Below are 20,942 nucleotides of genomic sequence, written 5' to 3'. Positions count from 1 at the left end.
TAGCATTAGACAAAAGCACATCACAGGTTTTAAAGGATAAATTGTTTTACTGTTAGAGCCTTGAAAGCATGAAGCAGACAAGATATTTATAAAGAATTAAGTTGTATACCTTGCTGAACATTGTAGCTCAATTATTTTTAGACATAGGCCATTCTTTATAAAAAAAAACACAAAAAAACAAAGTGACTGAAAGGATGAGACTCTAACACATAAATAATTATGTTTCATAGTCATGTAACCTATTGTGGTGTTAGCGGTCAGTGCAAGTTAAACACAGCGCAGGCGGTTGGAACAGTGTGTGGTAGAAGATTAATTCACTTTTAGTAAGAAGAGAAAGGTAAGCACTGTCTAAAAGTGGTGAAACATGACTATGTTTAGAGAGTTACAATAGTGCATGATAGAATAATACTGTATGTTTCCACCTGTTATTTATGTATCACTTAAAGTTGTAATCATTAAACTGATAATTCAATGGTGTAAAATAAATCATCGGTAACAGAAATGAACGATTCATGTTCAAAATCATTAATTAAGCATGGCAGCGTGACAATTTGCTCTTAATTTCTTATTTATATCATATTGTCTACCTTTTTTTAAGATGATCTGTCCTTTTAACATTTTATACATCGAACTATTAATTAAAAAAAGAATCACGAGAGGATTGACTGATGAAATGGTCATTAGTCGTTGCCCTATTTGGCTCAATAGCTTAAAAATCACACACTGACCTACATTTTGAAAACACAGCCAACAAAAACACATTCACACCTCCCTTGTGTTTGTGCAGGCATGATTTGTTTTTGCCTCTGTGTGTGTGTGTGTGTGTGTGTGTGTGTGTGTGTGTGTGTGTGTGTGTGTGTGTATGTGTGTGTGAGCCCCCTCTCCACTCTCCCTTTATGGTGAGGAGATTAGGTAGTTAATCCAGTAGATCTCAGAGAAAAAGCCACTCCTGATGCCACAATGGATTTCACTCAGTCCGCCAGAGAGACGGCAGACTTGCTGCCGATATGCATCGCGACCTTTGACGTTAACAGGACACACACACACACACACACACACACACACACACACACACACACACACACACACGCACGCGCGCGCACGCACGCACACACACACACACACACTTTACCAAGGACAGGATATTATATTACATATGCATTAGGTGCATGCTATTAATAACTCCACAACCACAGTGAACTAATATTATTAAACTGTCACGTCATTCACAAACTCCCTATGATAATGCTGACTTTATACTGTATGTTAAACTTACAACATATAGTTAAGCAAGTGTTACACACACCCAAGTCACACAGGCTGTTTAAAAAAGTCCATTAATATAGCCTACTGTTAAGCTATATGTGACACTCTTCATTCTCCATGACAGCACATGCACTCGTGGATACTGATTAGCTAATGTATTGATTAAGTCCTTACTGAAGGAGTCTGAGGGATGAACAGCTAGTGCCTTTGTCTTATCCTCTAAGTCACTGATCACTTTGAATAGACCTAGTGTCACAAAAACACATTCACACCTCCCTTGTGTTTGTGCAGGCATGATTTGTTTTTGCCTCTGTGTGTGTGTGTGTGTGTGTGTGTGTATGTATGTGTGTGTGAGCCCCCTCTCCACTCTCCCTTTATGGTGAGGAGATTAGGTAGTTAATCCAGTAGATCTCAGAGAAAAAGCCACTCCTGATGCCACAATGGATTTCACTCAGTCCGCCAGAGAGACGGCAGACTTGCTGCCGATATGCATCGCGACCTTTGACGTTAACAGGACACACACACACACACACACACACACACACACACACACACACACACACACACACACACACACACACACACACACACACACACACACACACACACACACACACACACACACACACACACACACACACACACACACACACACACGCACGCACGCGCGCGCACGCACGCACACACACACACACACTTTACCAAGGACAGGATATTATATTACATATGCATTAGGTGCATGCTATTAATAACTCCACAACCACAGTGAACTAATATTATTAAACTGTCACGTCATTCACAAACTCCCTATGATAATGCTGACTTTATACTGTATGTTAAACTTACAACATATAGTTAAGCAAGTGTTACACACACCCAAGTCACACAGGCTGTTTAAAAAAGTCCATTAATATAGCCTACTGTTAAGCTATATGTGACACTCTTCATTCTCCATGACAGCACATGCACTCGTGGATACTGATTAGCTAATGTATTGATTAAGTCCTTACTGAAGGAGTCTGAGGGATGAACAGCTAGTGCCTTTGTCTTATCCTCTAAGTCACTGATCACTTTGAATAGACCTAGTGTCACCATGTAAGACAGAAATATAAATGCAAATAGTTGCGTTTGAAGCACTTCCGTGAACCAGAGATCAAACTTTGAATTCAGCTCTATGCTGCCATTCTACAGCTGATCCTGACCTTTGACCTTATACATGTCAGGCAAAAGGGTGTTTCCTTTGACAGTCAATCATTTGTGTTCTTGTGGTAGACTTTCTTAACACGGTAACACTCATACATTGATTATTGTGTTCGGATCAGGTGTAGCTTTTAAACATTAACAGCAGAAATGTCATGAATTTCTTATATTCTCAGAAAGATCTCATTGATTATCCACAGCCCATTTTGTCTCTGCTTGTCTATTAGAAGAACAAAACTCAGGAGGTGTGTGTAATCCTTCTTCCACCTAGGCTGTGCTCTCTCCCACTCAAGCTCCCACTTCTCACAGCACTCTCTTCCCTGTGCAACCCATAGTTATTGTTCGACCCTCCAATCTGTGGACTGTCGCCATGTATGTTCCTAAAGAGGCTGCATCAAGCAGCACGTTGAGAAACATAATCCCCGGATATACAGTGATTCTGACTTCAAAATAAAACACATACTCAAAATGAACCTAACTACTTGTTTTTTTGACAGTACCTAAATGATATTATATAATACTAACAATACATTTTATTTTTTCCCCAAAACATCAAAATTGTCCAACTACAATTACCGTTTACTTCAAAATAAAGGTTCTCAAATTCTACATTGTTGTGTTGTTTTTAATTTATAATTTTAGAAATTTTACAAAATGTATGATTTTTCAACTTCTGTTTTATCAATGCTATTAATTTAACGAAAAAACAAACACACATTACTTGATACAGTTAAAAGTAGGTCCAACATGACATACTACAAGTTTAAAGTACGGTTTACATGTTAATTCATTAATGATAATGATCGATTACAAGAAAAGCTGAATGTCTCAATAATAGCTTATTTTACTTCATTGATGTTAAGTTAAATGATTACAATCCCACTTGGCTTTACCCCTCAGCAGTAGGCCTATGCACACATAATGTTAAGTCGTTCTTATATAAAGAAGTTTAAGTTAGATTTTTGTCCTCCCTTTTTTGTTACATAGCTTTGGTGTAAGACCATCAAGGACACAGAAATCGACGGTCTTAATATTTCATCATTAACCAATGTCAGCAGAATATTTGATATAATTGATATAAATGATACACAATAAGAGGAATATGAATATTAACATAAACATTGATTTATATAAATTGTATCCTATATATTTATATGTGTTTGTTTGTGTGGGTGTGCTTGTGCATATGCCTGAGCGTGCTGATGAATGGTTAACAGTGTATGCAGACAGCAAAACACAATACAGTTATCATAGGTAGGAAATCATTCACTAATTCAATAAGAAAACAATTATCCAATTAAGTATTATTTATGCTTAATTATATTTAATTTACAAAAACTCTGCACTTTACTACTTTCAGCACTTCTTCAAATATAATATTATACATACTGTCTTCTATTGTGCCCAGTGATGTAAAGTAACGAAGTACATTTACTGTACTCTAGTACAATTTTGAGGTACTTGTACTTTACGTGAGTATCTCCTTAGTAGGCTACTTTACCCCGTCATTGCCGTCAATATACTTCTATTCAACTACATGTATTTAATACCGTAAGTTACTTTTGTGCTTTTTCTTGATTTACATTTTGATTTCAGGGTATTCATACACTCTGGGTACAATATATGAGTAGCCTATGTCCTCCCCCACTGATAATGCCACACACCTAAACGTATGCGCATACTGCGTGCAAGAAAGGTGGTTTTATTCTGAAATGCATAACCGGAAGTCCAATTTTGGCTTCGGTCACTAGCTTGCCGTTAGTGTTCAGGATGACAGCTGAACGGGTCGTAAAGGTAGAGCAACGCAGTCTCTACCATTAACAACAATCATCACAAACTCGAGTTTAACAGAGAGGACAGACACATTTCACAGTGTGACACGTTTTTATACCTCCGGCGGAACTGTTTGAGTGTACCGGAGGACGTTAATTGTTAACCTTGCGGATATTTGAAGTTCTTTTTCAGGAAGAGAGAGAAAGATCCGTGTCCGGATGTGCCAGCAGTATTGGGTTTTTCGCAGGATATTCTTCATGTTTGGAGGGTCGCAGGAGGCCCTCGGGTCGAGAGTTTATCCCGCTTTTAACATTAAGTACACCCCTGAAATAACCAATTTGTGAGGAAATGATCAACGAGATGATTGTGCAATAAGAGGAAGAAGCGTCGTAACACGTCTAGCCACAGTGTTGTCACTGACACTGTCAAGTCACCGGAATAAATTGTGTTTTTGTTTCCTGGTCGAAACCCAAACAACAAGCGTTTCTTTGAGCTCTAACAAGGGAGAGAAAAAAGATAGGGGATATTGTGTTGTGAGTGTGTGAAGCCCTCCAAGGACCGGGAAAACCTTCACGATGACGAGCAGCACCCCAGCGGACATGGTGAGAGAATTTACTTTCACACTTTACCATTTACATCCATTTACTTTCCTGAGGGTTATGACACAAAATGTTGAGATTGTGGCAGTTTTCAATGCTGCTACCTCTGGTTCCATTAATTTGCCTTCACAATTTATTTGTAAAGGCCCATAATGGCATTTGGAATATGTATCCTATTGGTTATAAAAGTTGGGTTTGTGTATCTCCAGTGCAAATTGGAAAGAAAACTGTGGCAGTTTAACTGTTCTTATCAGCAATTGCAAGATGTAAATGCTTAACTATATTCACTTTACCTTTATTTATTTTGTGTCCTTTTTAAAATGCATGCATAATTTTAGATTCAGTTCCAGTCAGCCATAGACTCCCATTAAATTATCCGTACTACAAAACACTGCAAGCACACTCCCAACTCTTCTTCATGTTCTCTATTCTATTTCTGTGAACGATACGTTAGTATAATTGTCTGTTTGGTTGTTGTCTGATAGATGTAAACGTTTTTACTAAATTGCCTCAGGATGATAAAGGAAGTATGAAAAACATGAATGCACACTTGATGTTCATTATAGATCAAACTGCAAAATAATATATCGCTCAAACTGGTTTTCATATTGCTTAGAAACGAATGGAAGACAAAGAAAGTAAACCAAATCCACATTTCTAAAACCAACCAAAGTGGCTTGCAGTATAATTTGGTGTTATTCTGATTACAAATATTGTCCGTCAAGCAACAAGACCAACAGGAATAGCTACATATTATTTTAATTTTAGTTAGATTTCTTTGTTTTGTTATTATGCTACAAATCCCTGTTTGGACACACTGGCACCAAATTCCTCTCAGAAAATCCACCAAGCTCTCATCAAATTAAGGCTCTACTCCTTTCCCTGATGTCTACTTCTCTGTATTTTATGTTTGACATTTTGTGAACCTCAAGCATCACATATAGCTGGTCAGGAAATGAGTTGAGGAGAAGGTTAGGAGCTCTGCTGCTGGTCTGGAGTGCATGGTGACCGGTAATTGCATTGCTGCAACAACCCCATTATGTCACACCTGCTGATGTAGTGGTGCTTTCAAAGGAGGCTCAACTATAACCTTTAATTCTGCGGTCATCATCGGGTGACTTTCAGCTTAACCTCACCCTCTGAAGACACTATCCTCTTATGAATTCTATTGCACCAGCTTACTGACTGTGGTGTGTCTTATGAGCTCTCATCATAAAGATTTATGTCTACATCTCGTGGGTGAGCTATTCCACTAATTAAAAGGCGTATAAAATGCGTTTTGTTGTGTTCAGCCAGTCTCACAATATATCTCCTCTCTGTCTGACATGTTTATGTCTATCATCGTTGCTGCTACTGCATAGTGTCTCTAAGAATAATTCCAGGTCTATGTATAGAAAGGATAAACCACGTAATGTGCCCCTCCGCGCTGACATCAGCTAACCCAGCTATGCCTCTACTCCTGTGTCCAAGTTTGCTGATCCCTTGAACAGCAGGTCCATTATGTTGTTGGGATTATACTCTAGAGGTGAGTCGGCCTCTATTGATATGTCGGGTCAAAGCTAAAGCATCTAAGTATAGCACATTTCAAGGAATTTCCATGGATTATAGACATAATCATGAGTCTAATCGTTCACTTTTTACCCTTTTGTGACGGATAACTAAATCTTTATACTGTTCATAGAAGGTCTTGTGTTATGTCAACATCTGTGTGGATATTTGAGGCTTTGTATGAACTTTGGTCGCAGTTTTATGGCTCAGTTTACAGTCCTAATTGTGTTTTTCTTGTGTATTATAATATTATTATTCAGCCGTAGGAGCTTTGGTTTAAGCCTCCAGCCGGCCTTCGGAAGTGTCTTTAGGCAACACACTGAATCCCTGCCAGCTGCTTTATAGCCTGATTTGTGCTGTAAGAATTTCCCTTTAGGGGGGAAGTATCACATTATTATCGCATCATTTATCGCCAGTGTCGGGAATAAAGTTCAACAGTAAAGTAATAATACTTTTCCAAACTCTCAAGCGTAGTTTCAATGGGTTGTATTGTTGCCAGAGCTGCCATCCTCAGGCTCATGTTATTAACATGCCTGCTGCAGGAACATAAAGGTCAAACTCTGCTCATGAGTAAGACATTTCAGTGTTCCTGCTAGTAAAGCCCTTCAGAGAAATAGCTTCCTTTTGTGGCTAGGCTAAGGGTGTTTCTCAATGTCGAGTACGCTTGCTTGGTAGCACATGTCTTCCGAGTCACTTGCTTCAGTAGCGAGGCAAGAATACTTCCTGGCATTCGGAAAACGAAGAGTGGAACAGGCGAGCAAGCGTGCAGGTGTGCATCATATGAGAGGCCCCGCCTTACATTTTCCGCCACAGATTTGGGGAAATTGGTCCGCGCGCAAGGCATTGTGGGGATTTTAAGACCGCAGAGTCTACACATGTGCAGCCTCGAAATTTCTCCAAACGAAGTACGGCGGGCTCGGTAGAATTCCAAGTATGCTGGACATTGGAACAGTACTTCGGCGGCACTCGATGACGTAGTATGCTTGAAATAGTGGCTCTGGAGCAGCTTTACTCGAAATTGAGAAACACCCTCAGTCTATACATCAAACTAGCTTCTTGTGTTCCCCATGGAAAAGTGGGGAAATATCAGCTCTCTGCAATTAACTCATCCTGTGTGGTTGAAATTAGCAGCAGAAGCACCGTACGTCTCCCCCACAACTCTCTCGGTCCAGGGAAAGAGCAAGTGTACACACACACACACACACACACACACACACACACACACACACACACACACACACACACACACACGCACACGCACACTAATAAATGCTGCATGGAGTGGGAGGAGAGGAGATTGTCGGTGAATGAATCTGAGAGAAGGAATAGTCGTGCCTCCTGAGAATGGAGGATGGGCAAATTGCCTTGCTCCAGGCAAACTCAAAAGTGCTGACAGGGCTGAAATGGTCCCCATGGCAACAGTGAGATGCTTGGATGTTTGAGTATGTGGAGGGGCCAGGAGTGCACTGCAGGTAGGTGTGTGTGTGTGTGTGTGTGTGTGTGTGTGTGTGTGTGTGTGTGTGTGTGTGTGTGTGTGTGTGTGTGTGTGTGTGTGTGTGTGTGTGTGTGTGTGTGTGTGTGTGTGTGTGTGTGTGTGTGTGTGTGTGTGTGTGTGTGTGTGTGTGTGTTTGTAACAATAAGCATGAGAGAAAGAGAGAGTACAGAAGCAGGAGAAGAATAAAGCACCCCAGTTCAGATAAGAGCCGCTGAATATATACACTCCAGAAAAAGACTGAAAGCCCCATGGAGCGGAGAGTGAATTTCAAACATCAACGATTTCGATATGTCCCAGCACAGCAGACAACACAGGGAGATCAAGGTGTGTACACACACACACACACACACAGACAGACAGACAGACAGACAGACAGACAGACAGACAGACAGACAGAGAGCGGGAAGAACATGGCGGCTCCACTTCATCATTCAGGTTTTCCAGTTGTACCAAATGGTTTTATTAATGTTAATAAATAATGTATAATGCTTAAGGGCTTAAAAATAAGAGCTTTTGGGTTGGTCTCATGAATTTAGAATAGTTTCTTACTGATCTCATTGACAGCTGTTTCTCTTGCTTGGGAATACGCTGAAACTGTGTTTCAAAGTTAAAATGCAATCTGACATCCATTTGACTTAATATTTCACAACATACATTTTTATGCTCAAAAAGACCAAGCAATTTTCTTTATGTATTTCTTGTTTCAATCTCCAAAACTAAGAACATGTCAAGGGCACACTGTTTGTTTTATAAAATGGATGCATACATCATTAGTTAATCATTACTTCACCTTTAATAAAACATAACTGTATCTTCTCTTTCTGGTTGGACGACCATACTAAAGGCTTACAGGCACACATGATGCTGATAAGATATGGAGGGTTAAACAACACTCTCACCTCACTCAGTGGGTAGTGTTCAACACCCTGTCATTACTGCGATGGTATGTGTTGGATCCTCTTGGAGCTGGCATCGCAGCTCACACACTCGCCCAGACCAGGAGGCACGATGGAACAGTGGTTCTCAACCAGGAGGGACCTCTTTCAGAAAGGCATAAGGTGTGTCAAAATACAAATAAATTGTACTATCATTGCCAAAATTATTCAGAATATTTCCAAATAAATAATATTAGTTTATCATCTGATAATTTTCACAATAATAATTGAGTCTATCAAATGTTGGAAAAAAAGTATTACTCAAGCCCAAAGTATTACTAAATACTAAATATTCAGTTCAACAATCTTTAAAGACACGGCAGCATTGCTTCATATTTGAGCTGCTATAACCAGCCGTCAGTTTGTGTCTAAAAGCTACCTCTGCTACTCTGTGTGGATAATTATCATTTTGGTGTTTTTAAAGCAGTTTATAGTTAATTCCCACATTGTTAAAGAGTCCTTTGGACACACACACACACACACACACACACACACACACACACACACACACACACACACACACACACACACACACACACACACACACACACACACACACACACACACACACACACACACACACACACACACACACACACACACACACACACACACACACACACACACACACACACACACACACACACACACACACACACACACACACACACACACACACGAGTCAAAGGTTGGGTCGGAGGTCAGAGAAGAGTAGGTCGCGTGTGAAAGAAACAATGGAGGGGGGGAATCCTTGCTGCTGAAAACAGGGGTCCCTCTGCCCACTCCAGCTTAGCTCAGCACTTATGACAGCGAGCAGCTAGAGACGGAGAGACGTCCACAGACCGTCCTCAGCCTTGGGCACGAGCTGCTGACCGGGCTTTGATTGCCACCTTCAGAGGGAGAAAGAGCACTATTGATCCTGACAGTTGGATGAAGCATGTCAGTGAATGCGTGTGCGCTTGCTGATGCCATGTGTTGTGGGTCTGAGTCACAGATCAGGATTGCATCATCCCGCCGGGGTGCAGGAGTTGATTTATCGACTCTGACATTGTCACATGTAGACCTTGCCGAGCCACGGAAACTTCTGATAGCTGTGGTGAAGGTGTGTTTGTTTCTTTGAAGTTAATTTAAAGCATTTCTTAAAGTCATGACTCAGTGTCGAAAACCTGACAGATTGTGGAATGCAGCAGCCTAATGATCTGGATCTTCTTGTTACGACAGACATCTAATACAAAACTAATAATGATAATGGGGAGCTAAATGGTTGTTTAATGTCATATTTTGATTGGCTATGATATCAGGCTTCGCCTCTGTAAGAATGATTGTAAAACATGTTGAACTTTGTAATTTGCTGGTATCAGCAAGCGTTTTGTCAAAGCGTATGCCCGGCAGCCCTTGGTGATTGTGTATAATTAATTCAATTGTATTGATGCATGTCTGCTAAAACAACATGAAGCCCTATCGAGAACCTCTCGTCCATTGATCCCTTATGTAACGTTTTTTTTGCTTGTGGATGTCTTTGTATTCAGTGTGGCTGTACATGTGCATCCTATTTGATGTCCTCCATGAATAATGAATCCTACTGTACACACTATCTGTCAACACTCCTGCTTCCCTTTTTCCGTCTTTCCTCTATCTGTTGATCAGTTATTCATCATATTCTCGATATCACCTGATCTCTGTCCATGGGAGTCAAATCGGCGGCGGACCCACAGAAAGTTGCTATCAGAAACAATGCCTGACGTGTTTTGGAAGTAATCTCGTCTTTGTTTACATTAGTAAGCCTCGCTAACCTGTACTGTAGAGCACATGTGTTTAAAAAGCAGGAAATAAAAAAAGGAACTCACCTTGTGATAAACCAGCAAGAGAAAAAGCATTTGAGCTTCATACTGTTTCAGAAATAATCCTTGATGTGGTTTAGAACAGGATGGCGTTTTATCACAGAAGAATTGAACTTTATCTCCAAAATCCGCGTTTCTCTGACGGGCGGCAAAAGAGGGGTATGAGCAGTATGAGGCATGGCTTCAATGGGTGATCTGTTTGGTATTTTAAGCAAAAAAACTTCACAGACATGTTTTGTATAGGCATGGCCCTACAATATATGTTTCAAATATAGCATAATAGGTCCACTTTAATATTGGCTCAGAAAACTTCTCGTTTGCTACTTTCTTTAAAACTCCACCATCAAACAACTAATTGAACTCGGGTTATTGGATACGTGTACATGTCTCAATTAAACTTGTAGCTTATTTATAAATGTTTGCAAAGGTTAATTCATTTAATAGATTATTCATGACTGTAGTGCTGATGATAATTTTGGCTAGACACACATTTCACAAAACAAAAGTCTGACTAAAAGTGTATTTCTGATCAGCCCAGCCAGGAAGCTGAATAGTTCTGTCAGTCACCCCGGGGGTTTCTAAGAAAATGAAGTCAGTGTGTGGAGGATAAGAGCTTATTCTGCTGGAAAATTTCCCTCTTTTCAGCAGTCAGCGTTGGCAGGTATGGCTTTGCTCCGGCTGAGGAATGTGTTGAACCACTTCACTGCTTTTGGGGCTCCTGGGGTTCCGGTTCAAGAGGAAACTTCTGGTGTATACTTTTGATTCTGGTCCTGATCGCTCTTGTCAGTGAATTGGCACTTGTATGCTACATGTCATCATGCCCTTGAATATTAATAAAGAAGGAGCAGAGATATTGACGTAATGTATTCCAGTTCCCTGTGCTAATTATTACAATTGCTGAGTATAATGCTCTGTACAGGACATGCTGGACACTCAGGACAGAAGTGAACTGAGGATACTCTTCAGCTTTTATGCTAAGTATTACAGAGTCAGGGCATGACATAAATGGGTATGATTGTGAGAACTTCGATGACTCCAACACAACAGAGTCCAGACTCTGTATGCCGGCAGCCACCTTTGTTTATGCGTGTGCACATTTGCTTGGAGAAATCAGCTGAAGCAGAACCTGCTCTCCCTGTTAATCCCAACAACTGTTGTGCAATGAAATATTGGGCTACTAGTAATCTCGAACCGTCAGTTTAAAAAAGAAAAAGCGATACCGTTTCGTTAAATATCAATAATTTCGAACATCGCGGGGAAATTCCTTCACTCATTTTGAAGTTTTGGGGGAAGCCGGAAGTGACGTCAATGCGGGAACGCTTCGAGAGTCAAACACGGACAAAGTGTGTTGTGTCATGCGTAGAAATGGTGAATTACTGAGTTTAGGTACGTTAATAACGTTTTAATGAAGTTGACTACAGTATATTCATATGTGTCAGTGCTTTCATGTCAATTCGGCGACATAAACATAAATGATCGTGGTGAAGATGATGATTACATTAGGATTACAAATCGGGAGTGAGAGCTGCTGAATTTCCTCCCATCGGATGTGATATAAAAACAAATCGATTATTTTTGTGGTTATAAACTCAAGTGGATGAAACTACATTTATTAGTGCTTTCATGTCAATTCGGCGAACATATGATACATTAAATGATGAGTGAGGATGATGATTACAAATCGTTTGTTTGAGCCGGTCTGCATTTACTGATGAGAAAACAAACCGATGCTTTTTGTAGTTGTAGTACACCAACAACGTGGATTAAACGTGTGGTTTTTTACCACAATGTTGGGGAAATTAATGGATAAAATGCACGGATTATTATTATTATTCCCACTCCGATCGGGACACTAGGTCCACCGTTTCCCCGCAGCGAGGCTCCCCCCGTTGACAGTTTACGTGGGCTGGGTGCAGTGGCGGACTGTGGGTGCAGTGGCGGACTGGCCATCGGGACGAATCCCGATGGGCCGGTACCGAAGTGGGCCGGTCGGATAAGTAACTAGCACATCCCCCATAGGCGGCGCGTGAGGCTCAGGTTTGAGAAGGCTAAATGACTTCTTTTACCTGACGCTGCCCGCCTCCGGCGTCTATAGAAAAGAGATCCACTCAGTGTGCGGAGTTTAAATCTCTCAAGTCATATTACAGGATAAAGGAAATACAGTTTAAACTGCCGTATGCAGAGAAGACGCCGACGTGTCGCACTTATCATTCATATTACATCATCAATCAGATCATCGATCATATAATATCATAATATATCATATATTTCCTTATCTGAGTCAGCTTCTCCAGCCTCATCTGGCCGTGCAACACTCACAGTGTCACAGACTGGATGCAGAAGTATTATTTAACACATTATGTTGACGAAACACTCGAGTCAAATGTAATTAAAGTCAGATCCACTCGTGTCTTAGTGAACGCGCTCTCAGCTGGAGAGAGAAACCCTGGCTTGATTTACCGAGTTGATAACCAGCGTCGTAGGACCGCTTAGCGAGATCTCGTTTGTTAGTTTGTTGTTGTTAGTTTGTTTGTTACTCAAACATATCCAGGGTCTGTTGAACTGGCTTCGTAGTAGGTACAGGGCACAGGTGGCTAGCAGCGCTAATGTCAAAGACACAGACATTATACATTATATTTGTATTTTACATCCCCCACTCCCCCCGTTGACAGCTTACTAGCGGTACCGAAGTGGGCCGGTCGAGAGTCCCGGGATGATTTTTAGTCCCAGTCCACCACTGGCTACATGACCATATGATCGCCCATATTGACGCACCTCATTCCTAAACTTAGAAGATACAACATAAACCGATCCTTCAGCCTCATATGAGCTCTCAGACACGTTCAACATTAACCTGTCATCGCTGTCTGAGCTTGCTGCTGTGTGCGCCATCGTGCATTTACATCTGACTGTATATATATATAAAGGTTTTCATGCAGATGCTGGGATCCTGGACGGTGCAGCTGGAGCGCTGTGCCCGCAATGACGTCACCCATAATTTGGCGGGACTTGAAGAATCCGCGAGAAGATCCAGAAAATTGTCAACATTGAAGGCAGATTAATGGTTATCAAAGTACAAATATCCAAAATCAGTTCAGTAACGGTTTTCAAGGGGACAATATGTACTCAAATTGATGGGTTTGGATGATGGGGGAAAACCGTGTCACAGGCTCTTTAAGTGTGCCATGTTTGCTAATGGCTTTGCCAATGGGGTGACACCCACTACAGTTCAATTTTGCCTTTAGACTCATCTAAAGGCCATTGTTTGCATGTAATGATGTTGTGTGGCAAGGTGCCATTAGGTACCTTTATATTTCTTAGGAAGTCTGACAGTCAGGGAAATATTCAGTTCTCTCCAGATGATATTGTTGAAAGCTTTTTCACATTGGCAAGGATATTATTCTAGTGGACAAATACAAAATCCAAATATAATTGGTTTATAATATACATATAAACCATAGCAGAGACATAACTCTCTTTAAAGAAACAAATTGTCTATGAAACTGTTGGCCGGAATAGAAAAATTAAAAGGGGAAGAGAAACTTGAGTGGAACCGAGTGACATGCAGAGGAAACAGACAAACGAAAGCTTATTTGAATGGACTTTAATATATGAACATTTTATTTCTCTGAAGGAACAGAATGAATAAACTATTGTGTGTAAGCCTCATTAAATATTCTACTCACAGACATTTTTTGCCAATCAGTAATGTGAACTAATGTGACTCATTAATGGAGACTGGAGTTTCTGTGTTCATTTTAGATAACAAGTCCCTAATGGAAGGTCTGTACAAATAGTGTGCTCCATCAATGTTCTTCGCCCATGTAATGTAATGAATTCAGATTCAAACCATTACAATAATTGCTTTGAAAAACTCAATATTATTATTCTAGTCTTTTGTTTTTACTTTCGTTCAAGTCATGTTACACAAGTACACAACCGGAAGAAATCTGCCTCATCCTTCAGACTTCCTAAAGGCCGCTACACACCAACCTGAGACCAAAGAACGCGTACCGTCGCCCGCGCCGCCCGCCTACGAACACACCGCAAAGACTTCAGTCGACGAGTGGCAATAAAGGCCCCTACACACGGCGACTGATTATAAAGCACCAGGTGATTCCCTACCGCTACTATTATTTTCTCCTCAATTGTTTGGAATATGAGGAAATGAACTGCGGTCTGGCTCTCCCAGCATACACGCGATTTGATTGGCTAGCGCTTGTACTGGCAGATTTGCATAAGCGGGATTTGATTGCCTGACGCCTCCGTCGAAGCGTCAAAAGTAGAACATTGCTCTACTTTTTCAGCAAGCACCGCGAGAGAAGCTACGCTTTGCTCCCACAATGCAGTTCGGCAAAATGTGACGTCACCCCATTCAAAGTGAATGGACAGAAGCGTTGAAGAGTCAACGCACGCCGCCGTGTGTAGGGGCCGTAACTCTCCTTACCAGCAGGCAGCGGTAGTGTGTATTCGTCATTCAAAAGAGGCAACAGCCAGAGTAGAGTGATTTCTTTGGCCGACTTTCTTTGGCTGATTCAACATGTTGAATCGGCCGCGGGAGGTGTGAAAACGTTCCGTAAAGCAACGAGGGTGCGGGACACAACAAACTGAGTAGGGCGCCGCGAATGCCCGACTGCCTCTGACGGCCTCTGACTCCCACAATCGGGTAGGTGTGTCAGGGCCTTTACAGAGCCCCTCCTCCAACACACACGAACGCGCACATAACCAATGATGGCACGAGATACATTTGTGCACAGATGGAAGGCTGACAGGCAGGTAGGCCATCCAGTTATTTTAGCCGGGCCGGCTAAAATGATTGGTCGTACTTTTTACAGCGCTACGGCTTCCACAGATTAATTTTTTTAATGTATTTATTGTCAAAGCATTTAAGATATTCATTGCTATCGGGATGTTAAGAGCAAATATAACAAAGTTATAAAAAAAGTGTTTCTGAAGTGAATTACCTACCCCACCTTGAATTTAAATAAATGTAAAACAAAAGCTCTAGGGAAGAACAGTGTATTTCCCTGGTAAGTTTAAATGTTGAGTAGAAAGTGTGTGTGTGTGTGTGTGTGTGAGAGTTGATGTTTGACTAGCTCAATAAAAGGATCCTTTTAGCTGCACTGGAAACAATTTCCAGCTGAGGGGACCTTTATATTAAAGCTTCTTCCCTGCCAGCACAGACTGTGCCTATTCGTCACAGCAACTAGCAAGAATCAACTGTCCCTCTTTCTGATACATTTAAAGCTGCCAAGTGTTTAAATCTGTCTCAATATCCGAACGTCCTGTGCCAGTGCAGTCAGACGGACAGTATGTTCTGGGGGAATTAGAGGGGCAGTGCGGACAATAATAACATAATTTCCAGATCACAGGTCAATGTCCTAAGATTGTCTAATTTGTCAGACCAACAGTCCTAAAAAACAAAGATTTTCAAAATTGAAAAGCATCTCTTATGCTATGATAATACCAAAATGTGTTGAACATTAAAGAAGAAATACTTTTTCAATTTGTTCTACCTTATATTTGATCCTTCAAAGCACTCAAAGATGTATCGTTCCAATCTGATCACTTGGAACATCTGGATGATACTGCTGTTTTACCGACACACCCCTAACAATAGTTGAGACACTTCTTTATCAGTTTCTGTTGGAGCTGTTAAATACCCAACAGGAGCTTGGGTGGAGCTCTTTCTTGTAAATATTGGTTTCACAATACAAACATCTTCTATGTACAGCTGATGTTTAAACAGGCTGCCGGACTGTGGCCCTCGTACCGACATGGTTAAGTAATAATAACAAACTATTAAAGCCCTAATAATGACCATTTCAAGAGGGGAGCTAGGACATTTTTGTCCTTTTTGCTTGATATGTGCCTCAAATGACTAATCAATTATCAACAAACATGGGTATTGTAGTATTCAGGGCCATGCCAGTCCCAGCGAGTCCTCATACCCTACCCTTTAAATGACTATTTGTTGCTAGGTAACCATCTCTAGAGTTCATCCTCCAGGAGCTTGTGTGTCACACAGCACGGACTAAACCAGAGCCTTTATCCTTCGCTGATAATGTGAGCTAGCTTTAGTATTGATGCCTTTTCATATGAACAGTCTGTATAGACATTAGAAATCCTGCTCATTTTAAAAATAATTATTTATTTCTTGTATCCACCACTTTTCTATAACTTCATTGCAAATACATTACATGTGGTGTCCTTGCACTAAACTTACAAAACTAAACTCCTGTGTATGTTTTGCACACTTGATAGTGATTCTGATCTTAATGCTAAAAGATTTCCAACTTTTACATTGGACAGGATGTTACGGAGCGTCCACACTCCAGCTTCAAAAATAGCTTGGAGCTGAGCGTGTCGGAAGCTTGGGGATTTTATTCAAGCAACACGGCCAACAACCAATCACATGAATCTCCCGCCCCCGACATACAAAGCAAAAAACCCCGGGGATTGTATGGGAGCAATATATATATAAACTCCCCAAACAGGCGAAACCCTACCAGTTTCCCCCTCTGTCTCTGCCACCTCCCTCCATGCCTGGTTCCTCCGGTTTGTATCCCGGTAGGTGAAGAGGGTCTGGTCATACAAAACCGGGTGATTTGCTACGGCGATAGTTAGTTTCTCCTCCGACTTTTTTTGAAATATAGAAATGAACGGCGGGATATCTCTTAGACGCGGTTTGATTGGCTACGGCTTCAGCTGTCAGATTTTGGGAAACGGGATTTGATTGGCTGGCGCTGGCTACTCCGGCGTCTCCGGCGTCAGAAATGTAACATTGTTCAACTTCTGTCGCCGGAGACGCCTGAGACGGACCGCTCTGCTACCCACAATTCAGTTCGGCGAAAAGCGCGGCTACGTGACGTCACCCCATTGAAAGTGAATGGGCAGATTGGAGCTTTCGACGCTGTCGACGCTGTAGTGTAGACGGGCCGTTACAGTGCATTGATTGTGCACATTTTGTGAACTGTAATGGCAAGAGTAAAAGACAATTGTTTGTAGTTGCTGACTTTTAATACACATTTCTGTGCAGTCAGAGGAAACGCTGGGTAAAAGTGTGCAGCAGTCATACAAGGGTTACAGATAGAGGAGACAGCCACAGACAGGAAAGAGTGTGTGTGTGTGTGTGTGTGTGTGTCTGTATGTGTGTGTGTGTGAGAGTGTGAATGATAGAGAGAAAGAGCGAGCATGGAGAGAGGGTATATTTGGCCTTCATGCTGTCTTGCACAAATGTGTCATTGCATGTTGAATGCTACAGTATAGAGAACTCTGACTATGAATATCTCTAATGATCCCAGCAGGGTTTGTGTGTGTGTATTTTGTGTGTGTGTGTGTGTGTTATCTGAATGTGCGAGCAGTAATGAGGCATTGGACCTTGCACTACAATGATTGAGGGCTTTTCATTTACTTTTTTCTCCTTTTTTTTTTCTTGAGGGAAGCAGCAGAACTTCGACTCACACAGAGCACATCAGATATCGACCTATTGTTTAGTTTAATTGCACATTTTCATGAAGTTCCTGCGCTGAGCCTGAGATCATTTGGCTTAACATACAGTTACCAGAGAAACAGAGATGTTCACTGACCCTTAAATAAGTATCTGAGGCTTGTAGACGTTCTATTTTTCTTAGATAATTGTGAACATTGCTGCACATACCATTTCTAAAGACTGCACAGCTCTCTCATTATTCTTTTCATATTTCCTTTTGTAGTTTATTTCTGTTCTTTTTTTATATTTCTTGATTGTATACTTGCTTATACTTTCACCATTTTCTCTTATGTTTATGTTCTGCACGATATTCCAAAGCAAATTCCTATAGTACCTGAAAATAAACCACCTTTTGATTCAGGTTTTTTGGCAAGTAAGGCTGCTACATATTAGCTACGTTTAGCTCGGCAAAGTATAGCTTAGCAGTAACAGTTAATGGTTCATTGTTGATAAAAGGAACCATTATGATCTTGCCGGTATGGTTATCTTGTTGTCATGTTTAATGTAAACGTCACAGTGGAGAATAAACAGGGTTATATCTGCGTGGTGAACATCAGTCTCAAAGTAACCTTTGAGCTACATGCATGAACGTGGTTGTGTCCTCAGGCGGTTATATGAGTAACAGATTCCTTATTTTATGATCCAGCACTGCTTTAAATATCTTAATATGCTGACATCACGCAACAGGCAGAACAACATCCCCTAAAGAGCACCGTTTGGCTGATTGTGTCGTGTGTATTCATCTTGTTTCCTGCCTTGGGGTGGAACAATGTTTGTCAAAGATCTTGATTGGGTCCCCAGCCACCCTCACCCCTCTCCACTGCCCCCACCCCCCTCCTCCTCCTCCTGCCCCGGTCCTTCCTGTTGTTTCTTGTGTGAGCTATTGCCTCCACAGTCTCCCCACTGAGGCGGCCTCCTTCCTGTCGACACAACACAAACATAACCAGTGGCTCTGATGTCTAACCAGACAACAATGGCAAAGGAAAGCCCTACAGGTGCATGTATGACAAACTCAGACACTAACTTTGTGTCTGTTGTGATCATTTATTCAATTAATTTGTAATTGGATGTGGATGTAGAACCGTGGCATCCTGTGTCTTAACCATGGATTCTCTGTTGAATTAACTCTGCTAATTATTCAGCCCATAGTTTGTGTTGCAATCGACACATTATATTTTGTAAATCTAGATAAAATGGTTATACCCACAAGTTTGGTATTTAATACACACCCAGCTAAAGTCTTAACAAAAATGTACTATTGCAGGCTCCACAAAGATATCATTTATTTTGGGGCTGTAGCATTAAATCAACATAATGTGCTGATTGATAATAATAATCATAGAAATTATAATAATAATTGGAATTTCCTTGTTTGTTATATTCATTCACTTATTATTACTATTATTATTAGGAATATTATTATTATCATTATTATTATTATTATTATTATTATTATTATTATTATTATTATTATTATTTTATATCTCTTGAATACTTCTAATAAGTTATTTATTACCATCACACATTTTCACTTTGAAATGTTATAAATGGCTTTCAAGTTTCATTGCATGTTAACCTGCCTCTATTCCTGTCACTGCGTGGTTCCTTCATTCCTGAATAGCCCTAGAAAATATGCGTGTGTGTATGTGTATGTGTGTGTGTCTGTGTGTATATATATATATATATATATATGTGTGTGTGTGTTAGTATTACCCCTGGTTGTTTCTGTCCAATGCCATCTGGTGAATTCCAGCACAGAGGGCATTCTAGCTTGCCAGCCGTCTCTATCTGTGTGCCTCTCTCTCTCTCTCTCTCTCTCTCTCTCTCTCTCTCTCTCTCTCTCTCTCTCTCTCTCTCTCTCACACACAGACACTCACATGTAGACACACATTTCCTCTGCTACATACACATCATGTGAGTTGTGAATGCAGGGCAGTAATATTTTCTGGAGGAGAAAAATAAAATGCCGTTTTCCTCTCTACTCATTGTCTGTTATATCTCTCACATATTACATCAGTTTCTCCACTAAAGGTCTGCTGAGCCTATATAGTATCTGAAGGAAGATTATTATAGAAAGGAAATTCATTTTGGGACCTGTGTGTAGCAATGTGCTTTGCTTCGTATATTGGGTGAAAACCATCTACAACAACAAAAAATAATCTGGACTTTAGATACAGAGCTGGACTGCAAACCATTCACTCTGTTATAATGGAATTAGATTTTCAAGGTTTTTCTCAAATCACTGACCATTTCACAATTCAGTAACAAGCTGGATTATAAACAGGAACAACACAATGATAGATGATAATACATTTGTAACTGAACTGAACTGATTTATATGTATTTGTCACATTAAAACCCTGACCAGGAGACAAAGAAAAAGAGAGGAAATGCAAGTTTATTCAAGAACTTTTTTTTTTTGTGTAGTTCATTTTTATTAAAATTTAAATGTTGTATTTCCGAAAATATCAGAAATCAATGAAAAGTACCAACATTGCTCCTTTTATGTATGAAACCAGTGTGGGATGTTTGCATAGTAAATGGCTTAACCATTTATTCTTTAACTCACATTTTGTTCAATTGACTTTCAGCATAACAGCATTTTTTAAGACTTATTTCATTTCGTAGTTGCCAGATGTGCACAAAAATTGCGGGAAGTTTATTTATGTGTACAAATATTCTTTCAATATCCTAAATCTTAATTTAGATACAGACATGATTAAAAAAAACAGGAAAAGGCTTTAAAAAACCGACTTGAAGGTTCCAAATCAAGTTAATCCTGACTGCAGGGCA

At 40.6% G+C, this 20,942-nt stretch overlaps 1 protein-coding gene across 1 annotated transcript in view; it reads left to right on the top strand.

The window, feature by feature from the left end:
• The first annotated feature begins 4,218 nt into the window (after positions 1-4,218).
• ubl3a (ubiquitin-like 3a) overlaps positions 4,219-20,942 on the top strand; it is a 37,842-nt gene continuing 21,118 nt past the window's right edge. The window contains exon 1 of the mRNA XM_034099511.2: positions 4,219-4,841. Coding sequence (XP_033955402.1) covers positions 4,815-4,841 — 27 coding nt within the window. The 5' untranslated portion in view covers positions 4,219-4,814. The remainder of the gene's footprint in view (positions 4,842-20,942) is intronic.

Source organism: Pseudochaenichthys georgianus, chromosome 14 (assembly GCF_902827115.2).
Source record: "Pseudochaenichthys georgianus chromosome 14, fPseGeo1.2, whole genome shotgun sequence".
NCBI lineage: Eukaryota > Metazoa > Chordata > Actinopteri > Perciformes > Channichthyidae > Pseudochaenichthys > Pseudochaenichthys georgianus.
The sequence above is the reverse complement of the archived record's forward strand: the minus strand, read 5'-3'. Positions and strand labels throughout refer to the sequence as shown.